This window comes from Dermacentor andersoni, chromosome 6, assembly GCF_023375885.2.
Source record: "Dermacentor andersoni chromosome 6, qqDerAnde1_hic_scaffold, whole genome shotgun sequence".
In the NCBI taxonomy this organism is placed as follows: Eukaryota; Metazoa; Arthropoda; class Arachnida; order Ixodida; family Ixodidae; genus Dermacentor; species Dermacentor andersoni.
This window is the reverse complement of record NC_092819.1, coordinates 169404276-169420115: the sequence shown is the minus strand read 5'-3', so window position 1 is coordinate 169420115 and position 15840 is coordinate 169404276. Positions and strand designations below refer to the sequence as shown.

Below are 15840 nucleotides of genomic sequence, written 5' to 3'. Positions count from 1 at the left end.
ACTTATCATGAATTCGTTCTGTCATCAGACAGTAATCAATGGTTTATTGCCGGTTTCCCACTTCCCACGTGATCTGCCCTTCGCACTTAGGCCCTGTATTTACGATAACGAGGTTATGTTGCTCACACAGGTCGAGCATTGACTTCCCGTTGTTGTCGGTATAGCCATCTAAATCCTGTATGTGCGCATTGAAGTCTCCTCATAGGATAATTTCACCACCATTCCCGGAACCGATAATATCATCGCTTATGCATTCCAATAACTCTTTGTTCTTCTCTATGCAATTATTCTCGGTCGACAAATACGTAACGCGCAGCCAAGTTTTTTTCCCACTCATTGTACCTGATAACCAAAGATTGTCTTGGCATTTTCAATTTACTCTTTTCTATTTTGCTCCCTGATGGATGAGCATTCTTACTCCCCCTCCCTTTATTTCCGAATTAGTTCTGTTGCACCCTTCCCAAACATAATTCTCAATATCTGGCGTTCTAAGGTGCGTTCCTCTATCCGCATACACCCCTATTTCTTCCCTATTTAACTGCTTCTCAATCTCTGCCCACTTTTCCTTTCTTGTAGCCTATTTCATGGCGAGCTCTCTTTCTGCCTTTCTTCCCTTTTTTTGTTATTGACGCCGATGCTCTTCTGAGGTTCCGCTAGGGGACCTTCTTCATTACTACCTACTCTAGCCTCCTTAGGGCACGTCGGTCCCCTAAAAAAGCTAAAGCGCGACCCCCAAGTCGCCAGCCCACTTCTCGTGCCAGCCTGTAATTGAAGTGGATCCCGTCTCGTTTAAAACCTCCACACCTTCTCACTTCCCTGTTTACTTCGACAACCTCGAAGCCTTTCTCTCGGCTCATTTTCCATATCGACTCATTAGCAGTCACAACGGCTCTTTGTACGTGACTGTCACGTACAGGCACCTCCGGCACCGTGCACATCACGATCTGTCCCTAAGGTGATAGCTTGCGCAAGTCGTCCACTCCCTTCGCCAAGCACTGGGCTAGTCCTGTCCCTTTCCCGTTTAGGACGTCAGTTAGCCCACTTGCTGCTATGACAACTTTGCCCACGTAGGCATTTTCCGCGAGCTTTTCTTTTGCTCGCTCAGTGACAGAACCCAGTGCCCGCCCTGGAAATGTCGCTACCGCCACTCTTTTATCGCCTTTCCCCCTCTCCACAGTTACTTCTGGACACCTAGCCAGGTTTTAGTCCCCGGCGATAATCACCGTTTCACTCTCTCCTACCTCTCCCTGCTTCCCTTTGTCCTTTTCCCCGTGATTCGGACTCGACAAGGTGCATTGTCCCCTGTACTCCTGCTTTTTCCGCGTGGTGGCCTCAATGTAGGTGCCGCTCTTTCCAGCTAACCCTTCACCACGTCGCACGCATCCACGTCCTTTGCTAGCACTCCCTCTCCTGTAGCTTAGAGGGATTGCGTTCCATTGTCACGCACATTTTCGATCCCAATGGCGGTCCTGTTCAGCTTTTCCTCGGCTCCTTCAAGTCTTTTTTCAACTACGTTCCGTGCGGCTCACTCCCTCTTTAGCTCATTTTTGAGCTCTTCCACCTGTTTGACCAGCTCTTCCTGGAAAGCCTCCATTCTCTGCAGCCTAGTATCGAAATCACAGTGTATGCCGGTTGACTCGATTCCCTCTCCATTCCCATCCGTCTATTCATCTGCCTTGAGGCACCCCCCCTCGCACTGCCTGCTTTTCCGGCTTTCTTGCCATGTACTGCGCAGCTTTTTCTGATGCAAATATTATAATACTATAATAGTGCAGAGCACGTGCCTTTTAGCACAGGATACGCGCAGGATCCAAATCCTCAAAATGTCGTAAAGCAACTCTCACCACTGTTTCAAAAGCACTCAAAGCCGCGGAGACGCAAGGTATGACACGCTCTCGCACGCGCTCCACCACGCGGCCACGCTCTCACTTTCCTACAACAACAGGCCCAGTAAAACCACTAATAGCCATTAGCCTTGCCACCTCCAAGCTACCATTTAAAGGTTGCAAACACTCAACGTGCCACCCGGCTGCACGTGTTGAAGCACGTGGTGCGAAAGGACGCTCTAACAGTCGTGCAAAACCAAATGTACACGAAACACACCCTCGCAATACGAGAGAAAAAGAAAGAGAAAGAAAGAAAACCACCAAATGACTATTTAAAGGCAAAAATAATCAGCAAATCAAAAACAGAAGCAAGCTCAAGGCATGCACAAAAACCTATGATTTCGTTGCCGCCAGGAAGCCCAGAAAAGCACGTCCATTCGCCACAAAACCTCATGCCAAACCCTTGCTCGCGAAAGACAGCGACACCGGAGGGCAGATTCGTCTGTGCGACAACATGAAGCAGAAGGCAAGCGTCAACGAAGAGATGAAAATCCGCACCTTCGTCAGGTAGTAGTCAAGGCTCGACAACAGCGAAGGAAAGGGAATCCAGCATTTAAAGCTCAAGAAGCTCAAGCGACACGGCAGGAAAGGCAAGCTAACCATAATTCGGGTAAAGGTCAAACGCAACCTGCACGCAAACTTAGGCAAGCGAATCCCCAACTTCAGGTCCAGCAAGGTCAAGCGAAAACACTGCAAAACAAAAGCAAAACACAAATAAACAGAACATAAACGCACGGTACTCACAATAACAGAAGGGAATCACTGGCGAATCACTGCTTCGCCCTTCCCACAGCATTCATGTTGAGTGGGACTGCATCCATTTTTTCGATAGCCGATGGGCAAGGCAAGCGGCATGTTTACGTGTAATGTCATCTTGGTGTCAGCCTTGGCTTTTTGCTTCGCAGAAGATGGTGGTCAGCTATACTACAGGGTGATGCCGGCTTTACATGTATTTAGCATCCGTGTGCATCCTATTGTGTGCATGCGTTGTTAATATGTGGTGATAATAGTACTTGCACAGATGTAAGCGCTTCTCTAATATATTCCACCGCAGTGATTTATTCAACTTTGTGTTGAAATGCACAACATTTACCTATCCAGAAATTTCCACGACTACATCAAAGATTTCCTCAACCACCGCACAGCGGAACTAAAGATAGGAGAGGTACAATTGGACAAGATCCCTCTTTGAAGTCGTGGTACACCACAGGGATCAGTCTTGTCCCCTTTCCTCTTTAATTTAGCAATGATACTATTGCCGGAAAGACTTAATCAGATTCCAGATCTACACCACAGTCTGTATGCCGATGACATCGCCCTGTGGGTGTTTAAAGCTAGCGATGGAGATTAGAAACCACGCTACAACAAGCTGTAGACACGGTTGAAAAGTATGTGACCGACAAAGGCCTCGCCTGCTCCCCGCAAAATCTGAACTCTTCCTACTCAGAGCCCCTACAAACCGTAAATACAACACTGCACCACCCCCAGAAATCACTGTGCGAGCAGGAGGAGGCGCGATCCCGGTGGTGACCACCATCCGTGTACTCGGCATCTTCATGCAAGCTCACGGGCGCAACGGTAACACAATTCATAAACTGGAAGCATGCGTTCAACATAGGAAGCGTCTCATCTCAAGAATTGCCAACCGACACTCTGGCATGAAAGAAGCCAACCTCATAAGGTTGGTTCAAGCCTTCTTCAGCCGCATCACCTATATCACCCCTTACCTCTGCGTCAAAGTGGCTGAGAGAGAAAAAATAGAGGAAGTTATCCTGAGGGCCTATAAACAGGCTCTTGAGCTACCTATAAGAACGGCCAATACTAAATTGCTAGCCCTAGGTGTGCACAGCACCCGCGAGGAACTTGTGGAAGCGCACCTTATATCTCAATGCGAAAGGCCAGCTCAGTGCCGGCAGGCGAAACATCCTCCAGAATCTCGGCATCAACTACGAGCCGATGCAAAGCACTAAGGTAGACATTCCCCACGATCAGAGGCGCCATCTCAAAATTAATCCACTCCCTAAAAACATGCACCCCGAATTCCACAAGGAAAGGAGGGCCGAGCGGTCCAAAGCCTTACATCAGAAATTTCACGCCATCAAAGACGTAGTCTATGTCGACGCAGCAGAATACATAGAACGCAACTGTATGTCCCCTGCAGTGGTGGACTCCTCAGGTCAAATACACGCTGGTGGTTCAATCCACACCAGAAGCTCTGAAACAGCGAAAGAGGCAGCTATCGCTTTGGCAATAGCCTCCACACATTGTCATTACATTATTAGCGATTCCAGAGCAGCAGTACGCAATTTTGCGAAAGGTTGGATCTCGGCCCCCGTAAGACACATACTAGACAACAACCAACACCCACGACCAATCCAGATCATTTGGACACCAGCACACTCCTCCCTACCCGGCAACGATGCAGCACACACTGCCGCTCGAGGAATCGCCAACCGAGCACCAGGACGGCTCATGCTAGGATGAGAGAGGGATCGCATGGTCAGTCACCAAGAAATAACTCAGCACTACAGGTTAGCCAGGGCTGTGTACCCGCCAGCACACAAATCGCATAACAAGCGACAAAAAGGAGCTTGGAGACGCCTTCAGACAAGCACCTACCCCCACCCCTTAGCCTGTCACCATTATTACCCGGACCAATATCCTAATATATGTAAGTATTGTAAGAAAAAAGCGGATCTGTTCCATATTATGTGGTCGTGCCCAGCAGAAAATCACATAAATCCCGAAATAAGTAGTACTGAGCAGTGGGAGGCCGTGTTGCTCAGCTCCGACCCTGACCTGCAGGCCATGGTCATCAAGAGAGTTGAAGAAGCCGCCCGGGTCCAGGGGCTCGTGGCTGCCTAACAACAAGGTCATCCATCAATACGTTGTTCTCAAATAAAGTCTTTACTCACTCACTCTTGTAGAGCCAGCATAACTGGCAAGAAATGTGTTGCAGACCAAAATACTTGTTCGAATTGACATGAAGCGAAGCTTTCATGCAATGGTCAATTAAATTTTATAAAGCTACCTGCAACGCATATAACTGTCGTTATTATCATCTCGCGCAACACGGATCCATATGCAACTTTATTTGTGCACTGTAGAGTTGAGAACTTTATTGTTATCTAATGTATACTTAGGTCGGTGAACTCACTCGGCAGTCAGATCACGAAAACTTCGATCGACCATTGAGGCTCAGTTCGTATCAGCCCGGCTGAGTAGAATGTTATTGAATATGAGCCTTAGTAAGCTTTCCTGTGTAGAATTTTGGTTAACCTACACGACATAATAATAAATAGCATCATTAAATAAATCGCTAAGCACCTCAATTGCAGTTTACTAAAAAACAAGATTAATATACACAGATGTCATGCTATGTTTCTATATCGTGCAAGCTGCATCATATTTTAATTATAAACACAGTAATGGTAGGATAGGATTATATGACTTTGTGCAGTAATACATGTAATTGTAAGCTGATCGGAAACTTTTCTTGTGTCTTGTTGGGCATGGCTTACGCCCTATGATACGTCTACACACTTGACTAGCAGTGGAAGTCCAAGAACTGTCCGCTCTTCACAGGATGCTTATTCGCAGGATGTAGCTGGCTGACTTCACTGCACAAATGTGATAAGATTTTGTTTAATGTGTTATCTACTATTTAGGGAAACAAGGGGTTCGACTGCTTCGCACACTGTTGCAGGTCCTTTATAGGAGGCAGGGAGAGAGAAGCCAGGAAAGGCAGCGATGTTTATGGCAGTTTGCTAGAATACTTTGATATTTTAGGAGAAGCATAAACAAAAGAAATGCAATGCAAAGAAGTAAGTGCAATATGAGGTTACCCTTTAAAGGAAGAGGTAATATAGACGCAGAGAGAATACGAAATCCGCAATGTGGCTGAAGGTTAACTGCGTTCTTTGCGGGAAAAAAGGATACATCAAAGAAAGAGACACAAAACAGGTTGACGGTGCTGCTTATTCTTAGTCAGACAGTTATATTTGATTATGTAGAAAAATCTCTGTGTATTGTTTGCAAGTCTTGATTTCAAGTCTTGTGTTTTACGTGTCAAAACCACAATTTGATTAAGAGCCACACCGTAGTGGGAGATGCCGGATTAATTTTGACTGCCAAGGTTTCTGTAACGCGCCTCTATGCACGGGAAACTGGCATTTTTGAATTTCACCCCATCAGAATGTGGCAGCCGTGGGCGGGAAAAGGTCAACGCATGCCTGGTAGCGAAGCTTCCATAGGAGCCCATTCGTTCAAAACATGGCTGTTCATGGACGGTTCATGGAGCTTAGCGCCATCTGTATGCGGAGGCAACACTTCCGGCGGAAAGAAATAATGTGACGCCATATCCGTTAAAAGCAGAAGTGACGTCATTTTGTATTCGAAGGCGCGAGATTTGTTTTGGTGGCCTGCCGGCCTGCCTTTAGAGATATATATTGAAATGCCCCGTTGCAGCGGTGCAGCAAAAGGCCAGCCGTACGTCTGTGGAACTCGAACCCCTGCACTGAACATAATTTCTTTGGAGGCCGACGAAAGGTTTAGGTGCAGTGCACTGGTCCTATCGTCGGACGCCAAGCCCGTCGGCCAGTGCAGTCGCACAAAAACTAAGCAATTATCTGGCGGTCATAACTCACTACATTTTACTGAACCGGTTAAGAAGCAATGAAGGTACCCGCGTCGCCCAATCCAGACAAACGTCGACAAGCAAATCAGTACAACGTGTGAGGTGGCGCATATCATTAGGTGAAATTTACAAGTGCGCCTTTCTGTACATTCAACGAGTGATTGCGAGTATAGTGGCGTCAACGCCCCCTCTAACGATGGGCGCTGAAAAAAAATATTTTTATTAATAGTAATAAAATTAAATAAAATTGCGTTTTCTTTGCTGCTCACGAATATGTAAAATTTACCAGGAATTTTGTTTTCATTGAATGAATCTGTCTCTAGCTTCAATTAAGAAACGCTTTTTCGTTGCCAATGTTTCTTCCCTCCAAACGAAGTCGCGCTTGCATCGCTGCTCTGGTAACCAACCTTGCTGATGTCGGTGGCATTTGTACTGAACCACTTTTCACCCGAAGCTTCGCGACCTATTTGGATCGACCTTGGCCGGCATTATATCCCGTGAGTTCGTGCTGAGCAGCGCAAAACATAGCCGCCAAGCCAATCGCAGTGGAATTACCAAGCCCCTTGAAATGAGATGCTTCATTCACCGGGAAAAGTACCGTGAAAGCCGACACGAACAGACCAGCTAAATGGGCGCTTGTGTAGCACGACGTTTAAATCGTATGTTATGTGGTCATGTTGCATCCCCTCGATGCAGCACTGGATCATACATTCATATTCTTCAAATTGCTACGTGCAGGTGTGACCTAGTGATAATAGAGACATTTAGCTTGTACGCTATTCCGGTAAACGGGAGCGGTTTGGGCGGATTACCGGATGGTCGAGGCGTAAACGTGAGCGGTGAAGCCGCCTGGTGTTGTAGAGCTCAACCAGACAAACGCATGGCTAAAACTGCAGTAACTCACCATATCCTGCTTCGCCACTCGTGCAAATTTTTGGCAGCGGCGTAATTGTGAACACGATTACGCCACTGTCGAAAATTTACGCCAGCAGCTAAGCAGAATATAGGAATTAGCTCTGTGTTTGTGTGGTTGAGCTTTGCGCCACCAGCTGGCGCCACCAATCTGGCCGTTCACCTTGACGCCCCCGCTAAACCGGAAAACCGCCCGCGCTTGCCCGAATACCGGACACGCTAAAGGTCTCTAATAAATACGGTCATAAAGGCACACCGGGCTAGAAAGGCGGCAATTTTGTATATCGATAGTAACATGTACGCCACAAACCAGAAAGCTAGGACGACATCCTAAAGCCATGTCTTCTGTTGGGGGACACCTCCTAGCATTTGGAACTCGTAGTGCGTGTGAACAACCAAAAGGCACCCTTAGATACCTACCATAAGTACCCAAAGCCTACATGGAACAAAAATCGCTGGGTTAGCAACGTATCGTGTCAACAAATGTATAGAAAACACAGAAGGGAATCCGAACTAGGAGTATTTATATGCCTTCTTCGGTTGTCGGTTCTTATCGTACATACCGCTAGTGCGATGAGCGACACTGTTCAGTTTGATACAGTTTTCCGTTTGCTTGACTGTCGGCCTTTTCTATAACAACCTCCATAGCCATAACAAAGTGCGAAATACATTTATGCGTCATTTCACCGGATGTTCTTTCCTCGTTTTGCTTTATATTTCCTACTGTGGCGTCCGAAAATCGCAGTGCTCACTGCGAATGGTGCGAGGTGCAAGGTGCAACGAACCAGTTGGCCGGAGTCTCTGGGGGGGGGGGGGGGGAGGAGTCAGCGCATGCAAATGTGATTTCCATCGCATGCGCCAGAAATTGTACTTTCGGTAGGACAAACATCACACCATGTGAAACGGGTCTAAAGAAGAAAGTTTCACTTCTGCCTGCTCGCAGATAATGACGGCGATGGGCCGTGAAAGGGAATCTCACCCAAGAGTCATGTGGGAGCAGGTTGGCTGCACAAGAAACTCGATGATACACAACAGGGGCACTGTAATGTAAAACTATTCCAAACGTTTCTATTCCATTTCTGCAATCAGCCTTCCGCGATTGGTCAAGAACTTTCTTGAACCACCCCCACTTCACCTGTCTGTCATGCGACGTCACGAAAACCATGATAGCTCGCCATCTAATATGACGTGTGCACACTGATTATGCATGATTTGACCAAATAAAAGAAAAATAGGTATTTGTGATTGGACTCCTTTTCGACATTCATCCTCATCATCATCATCAACCTGGTTACGCCCACTACCGGGCAAAGGCCTCTCCCTTACTTCTCCGACTAACCCGGTCATGTACTAATTGTGGTCATGTTGTCCCTGCAAATGTCCTAATCTCATCTGCCCACCTAACTTTCTGCCGTCAACTGCTACGCTTCCCTTCCCTTGGAATCCAGTCCGTTACTCTTAATGACCATCGGTTATCTTTCTTCCTCATTACATGTCCTGCCCATGCCCATTTCTTTTCTTTTCCTCTGCCCTCTGCCCTCTGCAATTGGTCAAAAGTTTTCGGGCTGCACCCACTTCACCTGCCTGTCACGCGACGTCACAAATCCGCAACACCTCACGCATCAAAGTGACCTGTACGCGTTAAAGGTGCATTATATGCCAAACAAAACTGAATTTTCTTCTGAATAGCCCCAGGCTGACTCGTTACGAAAGGAATAAAAGATGGCCGCCGCTGATCGCTCAGGCAATGGCTACTCGCACCTGCCGGAGAGCATGAGTTTATTTGCGTACAATAAAACTTTTTGCGTGGCCCTGTAACATTTCCGAGCACTTTCGGCACGTTTACGACCTCGCTCTGCCAACTCTTGTTTGACGACGATCCGTCTCAGCTGCAACCTTAGCCTTCCGTTGCATGCCGCGGCGATTTTCGACCAGCCACGCCAAGTTAGTGAGAGAAAGCGGACCAATCGCAGATGCTGGTACCACCCTTTTCATCCGGTTATCGATTTTGAGTGCACTGGCTCGGCCCCATCGAATCCCTCTCCACTTGAACGTGCTCTTCACCTCTTGTCACCCAATTAGATAAGACCAACCCCCAGTGTAGGCAATGCTATTCGTTTTTAGGTAAAGGAAATAACCTTTTATAATTAAGGAGAGTATTTGATTGGTCTTTTGGTCTTTTCAGATAACCCTGCAGGTAACCGCCAGGTGCTTGCGTGGGCGGTTACGCCAACTTGATGTCAGCAGATTCAAATAAAAACATATTGGAATAGTTATACGTTATATGACCCCAGGTCTCCAATAATCACAACTTGAGCAGGTCAAGCTGCTAACACAAGAGCATTCTGTACTGTTCCTGTACGGAGGTCTATGTTAATAATTGAGCGTTGTCACTTTATGAATGAAGCGACAGTCTTGCATTCATTACACAGACCGCCCCAATGTCCACAAGTGCCAGAGCTGATACACTTAAAGTTGCAACGACGTTCGACGGAGAAAATTAGGACTTGGATGCTGTGACGGCGACTGAGTTCTTGGCTCACGAATTGCGGCATTCAATTTTCATCTTCTGTAGGCATAGGGCGATCACCCATTGATGGAGAAGATGTGAACAACAGTGGCTGATGTGTTAATGGAGAACATTAGTTGAAGGAGGCATGAAGATCAGGAGGGCTTGGTGGTGATCCTGGATTGTGGCGGAGCGCCTGCTGCTTGGCACAGCAAGTCGCCAGCTGATAGCCGTATGACTTGCCCAATATAATTTGCGAATGACTCGCTTCGATGTGGTGCCAGCTCGCGCAAGGGCTGTTCGGCGCAACTGGGGTATGGTTGGGAGCCCAAACACTTCTGTGAAGGGAACCTGGTCTTGAACGCAGGTAGGAAAATCTGCCCCGTGACTTTTAAATCAGTGATGTGTCGCATTCGAAAGATAGAAGGTGAAATTGTTGTGTTCAGTGACGTCATTTCCTCGGTTGTGGACGCTTGCCCTATAGTAAGATGATAGTCAGTCCTTTGCATCACTGTCATCGGTGCCGCTGAAGACCACCTGATCCCTCTCGTATGGCACCCACGAGCATACTACGAGTGGTCGGGCTTAACCGAGTCCAAGCGTACAGGTGCGGAGTTCCAAACTGTATGCTTGGTAGGTAGTCCCAGCACCTACACAAATTAAATGACGCTTAATGTCCGGAACAGGCCGCTAGAGCAGTACTTCCGGCAGCGCTCTTAACCGTAACTGCACAATGCACAAAACGTCGTTGAATGCATTGAGGCACAAAAGTAACTAGAATACCAATGCCGTTCCTTCCAAAGTTCTTTATTGATTATGTAAAACCTGGTATCATCCTGAGAACTCGGTCTAAGTCCATACGCCCTGTGAACTCCCCCGGACAAAATTAGTTAAAATTAATTAGTAAATTCTTTAGTAATTAGTAACTTGCGCATTTCAATTTTCTGCAAGTAATGCCGTCCTCTTCGAGTGCATCGGCTCTCGGGCTTGAATTGTGCCATCGGCAAAAATGATTTTTTTTATTTCAGATTATTCGCTGGGAAACGCGGTATATCCTTAGACGAAAAAATTATAGTTAAGTGAAAATTGTCATTCTCGGATTGAAGCATGGAGCTTCAGACGATACCGCTGCCGGTTTCTAAAAAAGAACGCTTCGTGTTTGAAAAAAAATTTGTGCCGATTAGAAGCTGCATCCACAATACTCATCCCGTAAAAAAAAAAACAAAAAACATCAGGTAAAATTGAAAGCCTATGCCATGTTTACCTGAACTGCAGGCGAGTGTGTCAGTGCTCCTTAAATTTTATGGAGTGGCAATAGAAGACAAAATCACGTGTACCATATTTTTGAACCCCGTTTATTGTTTTCGTTCGACATCGGCTTTCAAAAACATGCGGGTAGATAGTTCGCGCTTCACCTGTTCACTTTCGTTTCTTTGTATTCGTCCTTCCTTGTCCGATATGTTTTCTCACACTAGCGCAGAAAGACAGCCCGCTGATTAGTCCGTTGGTCACTCCGATCCTGACTGAGCTCGGCTTAGTAGCAATCTCTTTAATAAGGCTCCGGCTAAGAGTTCTGTAGAAGACAACCTATATCTCCAACGAGTGCGCGCTTCTCATAGACCGCGAAAGGCATTTCATTCAGTAAAGACGCCAGCGCACACGGAGGAAAGGCGCGCACTCAAGATGTGCAGCAAAGCATGCGCGAACGCCTTTGAAGATATCTATATAAACTCCACAGCTTTGTTATTCCTCAACTAGAAAAGCAGAAATATGATAATCAAGGAAACTGTCAAGCCTAGGAGGCACCATCTTTCTAATTCTATTGACGGCACGCCTAGATGAAGTATAAAGATGAAGAGGCACAAAGGCAGTGACAGGTGTACAATGACCAAAGTTGACGGCCAAGAGTATCATAGAACAATGGCAGGCACACAACCTCCCACACACCGTGACACATATTCTGTGGCCCACGTCGCCGTTGAAGAGGTCCATTAAAAAGTAGCACATACCCAAAGGCAAATATCCAATTAGCCTAGTTGGCGTGAAAGAAAGCTGTTAGATTGGGACATACATAAGTGGCGCAAAGTGCTGAGAATGCTAATCGCGTTATTAGCCTAGTCACAGATCGACAATTTATAATTGGCAATAAATATCTAGACTGTCTTCGAGAGCTTTCTTCCTGTCCTCATCATCATCTTTAATCATTCCTTTTGTCCTATCACCATTTTTCCTTGTGCCTCCTAGTAGACCCCTGCTTACTTGCTCCCATGGACCTCTTCGCAATTCCTCTATTAACTTCTCCCCCCTCTCTCTATGTTTATCTAGCCAATCAACTTACAGGGGATCATGATTAGGAAAAGGAAGTTTACAGAAGAAAACAAAAACGGGTTGTTAGGCCTACAGCCGGCATTACCGTGTAATGAACGGTACCTTACCGCTATTCTTGAAAGTAAGAAGGTGCAATCACTGAGTTCTACCAGTACTAACATATGAAGTAGCGGTTTGGTGGTTAACAGAAAAATGTAGCAAGAAAGTAGGGACATGTGCAGGAAGCAACGGAATGAAAAATGTTAGGCCTAACGGTAAGTGACATGACTGCGGCGATGATTAAAGAGGACGCGGGTGTACCTGATATTCTACATGACATTAGAAACGCACATTGAATCTGGGAAGGTCATTTATTGCATAGGACCGATAACTGGTGCTCTCTTAGAGTAAGATATTAGGCGCCTAGTGACAGCGAGCGCAAACGATGACGGAAGAGAATTAGGTGGTGTTATGCAACTATGAAATTTTCAGGTACAGGTTGAGGTAAGCTCATGCAAGACAGGAGTAATTAGAGGACGTGGGGCCTGCGTCCTTTCTCTTGACCATCCCGAATCGCCTACGTGTAAGCGCTGTGGACGCCTACAAGTCTTCCTTCCTGGCACTCCACAAGGTTCCGGAGAATAATCCGTAGTTCTGCAAGGTTCTGTTAGTTGTTTAGTGTGGCTGTTGCGCGCCTGCCGCTTTCATGTTAAGCGCAGGCATTAGTGGGAGCTGAATCGCTATGCGCGAACACGCTCGCAGACGTCTCTATAACTTTTGTTCTCTACACACAACGCTGGGCGCGTACTTTCATGCCAGTGACCTGTGGCAATCCCGCAGGCATGTAATGTCACATGCGCTCTCAAAGCGCTCTTTGCCATACAGAAAGAAGTGCGAAACTTGCACGCTTTCACTTTTGTGACCAAGCCATTTTTACATGATGCCGCGCACGAGCAAAACATCTTAAAGCTCTAGCTTTCACGAGATAACGATTGGTAAGGTTTATTACTTTCAGGGCATGCACCGATCTGTAGAACAATGGTTAAGCCATTTCGTTGTTTTAATGATAGATCGTAGTTGATATTGCACCAATAAATAAATAATTGCTTGATCGAAGAGGCCCCAAAGAAAAAGTAAATCTTGCATCGTAGCTTCTGTACGCCTGTAGCAGTCGCTACTGCTTGAGAGTGTTAGAAAACTTATGAGGTCACAGCGAAAGAAGTGGCCACAGAAGAACCACCTGCGGCGCATATGCAGAAGTGAGACGGAATCCATTCCGACAAGGTGACAAAAAAAGGTCCCGGAAAGAAATTCGCATTGAGTAGAGCTGGGCGAATACAAACCGAACAAGATGAAGAACATACAACAACGTAATGTGCTAACTGTAGAAGTTAGGTTAGAAGTTAGCTCTTTGGTTTGTCGTATGTGTTTCTGGTGCCTGTGTTCACCCAGCGCTACTCAATACGAAGGACACTTACCACCAAAGCTAAATTTCTAGCACGCTGGCGATGAAGTTAAATATTCATTGCTTGAGAGTGTGTAATGGCACAATTATCTTTTACTTCTGACGAAATTAGCGCGCATGAATGAATATCAAGGCTGACACCTTACTTTTTTTTTATTTTCACTTTCAAAGCTAAATTGAACTGCGAATTTCGTGGTGGCGAAGTTGGAGATGTGGTGGCCTGATAACAGGATAGTTAATAGTGCCAAAAAGGTATGCCTATTGCTACGCACCAAAACAGAAATATTTGCTGCAGACAGGACAGCCAACTTAAGGTAATTTAGCTGAATGTATTTTTTCAGAACAATCAAGTGATTCGCTATGCTCTTTGTTACAACAGAAAATATTCGTGAATGTTTTCTTGCACGTAGAGTCTAGAAGATGAAAGTAATCATTTGTTTGTTACAATAATTATGCACTGAAACATTGCATATACAAATCTATTATTATATTGCATAAAAAACTGTCCCTTTTCTCTGGGGAGCGGAAAGCAAGCTAGGGCTTCCATAAAAGCAAATTTAAACTGCTCTTAAAGAATTGGGACACTAAACAAGCCCTCTAACATTCATTCATCTCCTGGTTTCCTTGATCCCAGAAGCATAGATGCTTTTCTTAGCCATCTCATGAAGCTTTTTAATAAGTAATCTCTTAAAATAATTTCTGCATATTAGACTAAATAATATAAACATATCCGGAAGCACCATAGCCCTACAACCTAACAAAATAGGTGCGTGTAAGACAGTCTACAATCTGTAATCTATAGCAAAATTAAGTGCAAATTATGTCATGCAGATAATGCCCCATAAGTTGTCAAGATTGCTGAAAGACCTTATCTTAAGGAACGTTGATGCAGCAGCATGTCCAAATTCCAAATCTGCACAAATTTCTTTTAAAGCATTGACTGTGTTTTCGCCATTTTGTGGTCTTGAGATTTGTGCTGTCTTTGTTCACTTCGTTATTATGCAACAAAGCTTTCATGTTTCATTGCTTAGGCAGTTTCTATAATTCTACGCCTACTATTTTTTTTTCCCCTTTATCGTTAAAACCATCCGATATTTCTTTCTGGAAACAGCTGCACTCATTATATGACCACATAAATAAACAGAGTTGCATCGGCCAGTTTCGTCATCTCTTTCTTTTCCGCTGTCTGGCTAAAGGTGGTCAGGAAGCGAAAGAATTGTAAGAAATAAACTAATTGTTTGGATCTTTGGTTGATTATAGTGGCAAACGGCGCCAGGGAACACGGCGGATAAAAAAAGAAGACAGGGACAATCGCAAGGCCTCGCGATAGCTCCGGCGTTGCTGTCTTGTCCGCGGGGTTAAAAATTAAATTGTGCAGTTTTACGTGCCAGAAGCGCGGTTTCGTTGTAAAGCACGCCGTGGTGGGAAGATCCAGATTATATTTGGCCACCTGGGGTTATTTGAAGTGCACCCTATGCACAGGTACGTAGGCGTTTATGCCACCATCGAAATGTGGCAGCCGTGGCCTGCATTTCATCCTCGTACGTAGCCGTCGTCCTTTCTGGCGACGTTTGCCACTAGTATTATTATTCTTTTATTGATGCGGACAATAAGAATAAGAATGGGCTGAGGTGCGTTTGGCAGGCATTCTCAGATCATGAACAGCAGGCTGCCATTATCCCTCAAGAGAAAAGTGTATAATAGCTGTGTCTTACCAGTACTCATCTACGGGGCAGAAACCTGGAGGCTTACGAAAAGGGTTCTACTTAAATTGAGGACGACGCAACGAGCTATGGAAATAAGAAAGATGGGTGTAACGTTAAGGGATAAGAAAAGAGCAGATTGGGTGAGGGAAGAAACGCGAGTTAATGACATCTTAGTTGAAATCAAGAAAAGGAAACGGGCATGGGCAGGACATGTAATGAGGAGGGAAGATAACCGATGGTCATTAAGGGTTACGGACTGGATTCCAAGGGAAGGGAAGTGTAACAGGGGGCGGCAGAAAGTTAGGTGGGCGGATGAGATTAAGAAGTTTGCAGGGACAACATGGCCACAATTAGTACATGACCGGGGTCGTTGGAGAAGTATGGGAGAGGCCCTAGCCCTGCAGTGGGCGTAACCAGGC

The 15840-nt window shown here is 45.8% G+C and overlaps 2 protein-coding genes across 10 annotated transcripts in view; one reads left to right on the top strand and one right to left on the bottom strand.

Annotated features, from left to right (window-relative positions):
* LOC129382698 (uncharacterized) overlaps positions 1–14715 on the bottom strand; it is a 73512-nt gene extending 58797 nt beyond the window's left edge. For 4 of the 9 annotated variants that reach the window (XR_011895320.1, XR_008610744.1, XR_011895321.1 and 1 more), the window contains exon 1: positions 14583–14715. Coding sequence is in view for 3 of the 9 variants with exons in the window: in XM_055066812.2 (XP_054922787.1) it covers positions 5044–5078 (35 nt within the window). In the remaining 6 variants the exon portion in view is untranslated. Of the gene's footprint in view, positions 1–5043; positions 5151–14582 lie in introns of those variants that run through there. The other 5 variants (XR_011895322.1, XR_011895319.1, XM_055066812.2 and 2 more) reach the window with 5 other exon arrangements.
* Positions 14716–15073: 358 nt separating this feature from the next.
* LOC126523427 (uncharacterized) overlaps positions 15074–15840 on the top strand; it is a 151493-nt gene continuing 150726 nt past the window's right edge. The window contains exon 1 of the mRNA XM_055066808.2: positions 15074–15197. Coding sequence (XP_054922783.1) covers positions 15190–15197 — 8 coding nt within the window. The 5' untranslated portion in view covers positions 15074–15189. The remainder of the gene's footprint in view (positions 15198–15840) is intronic.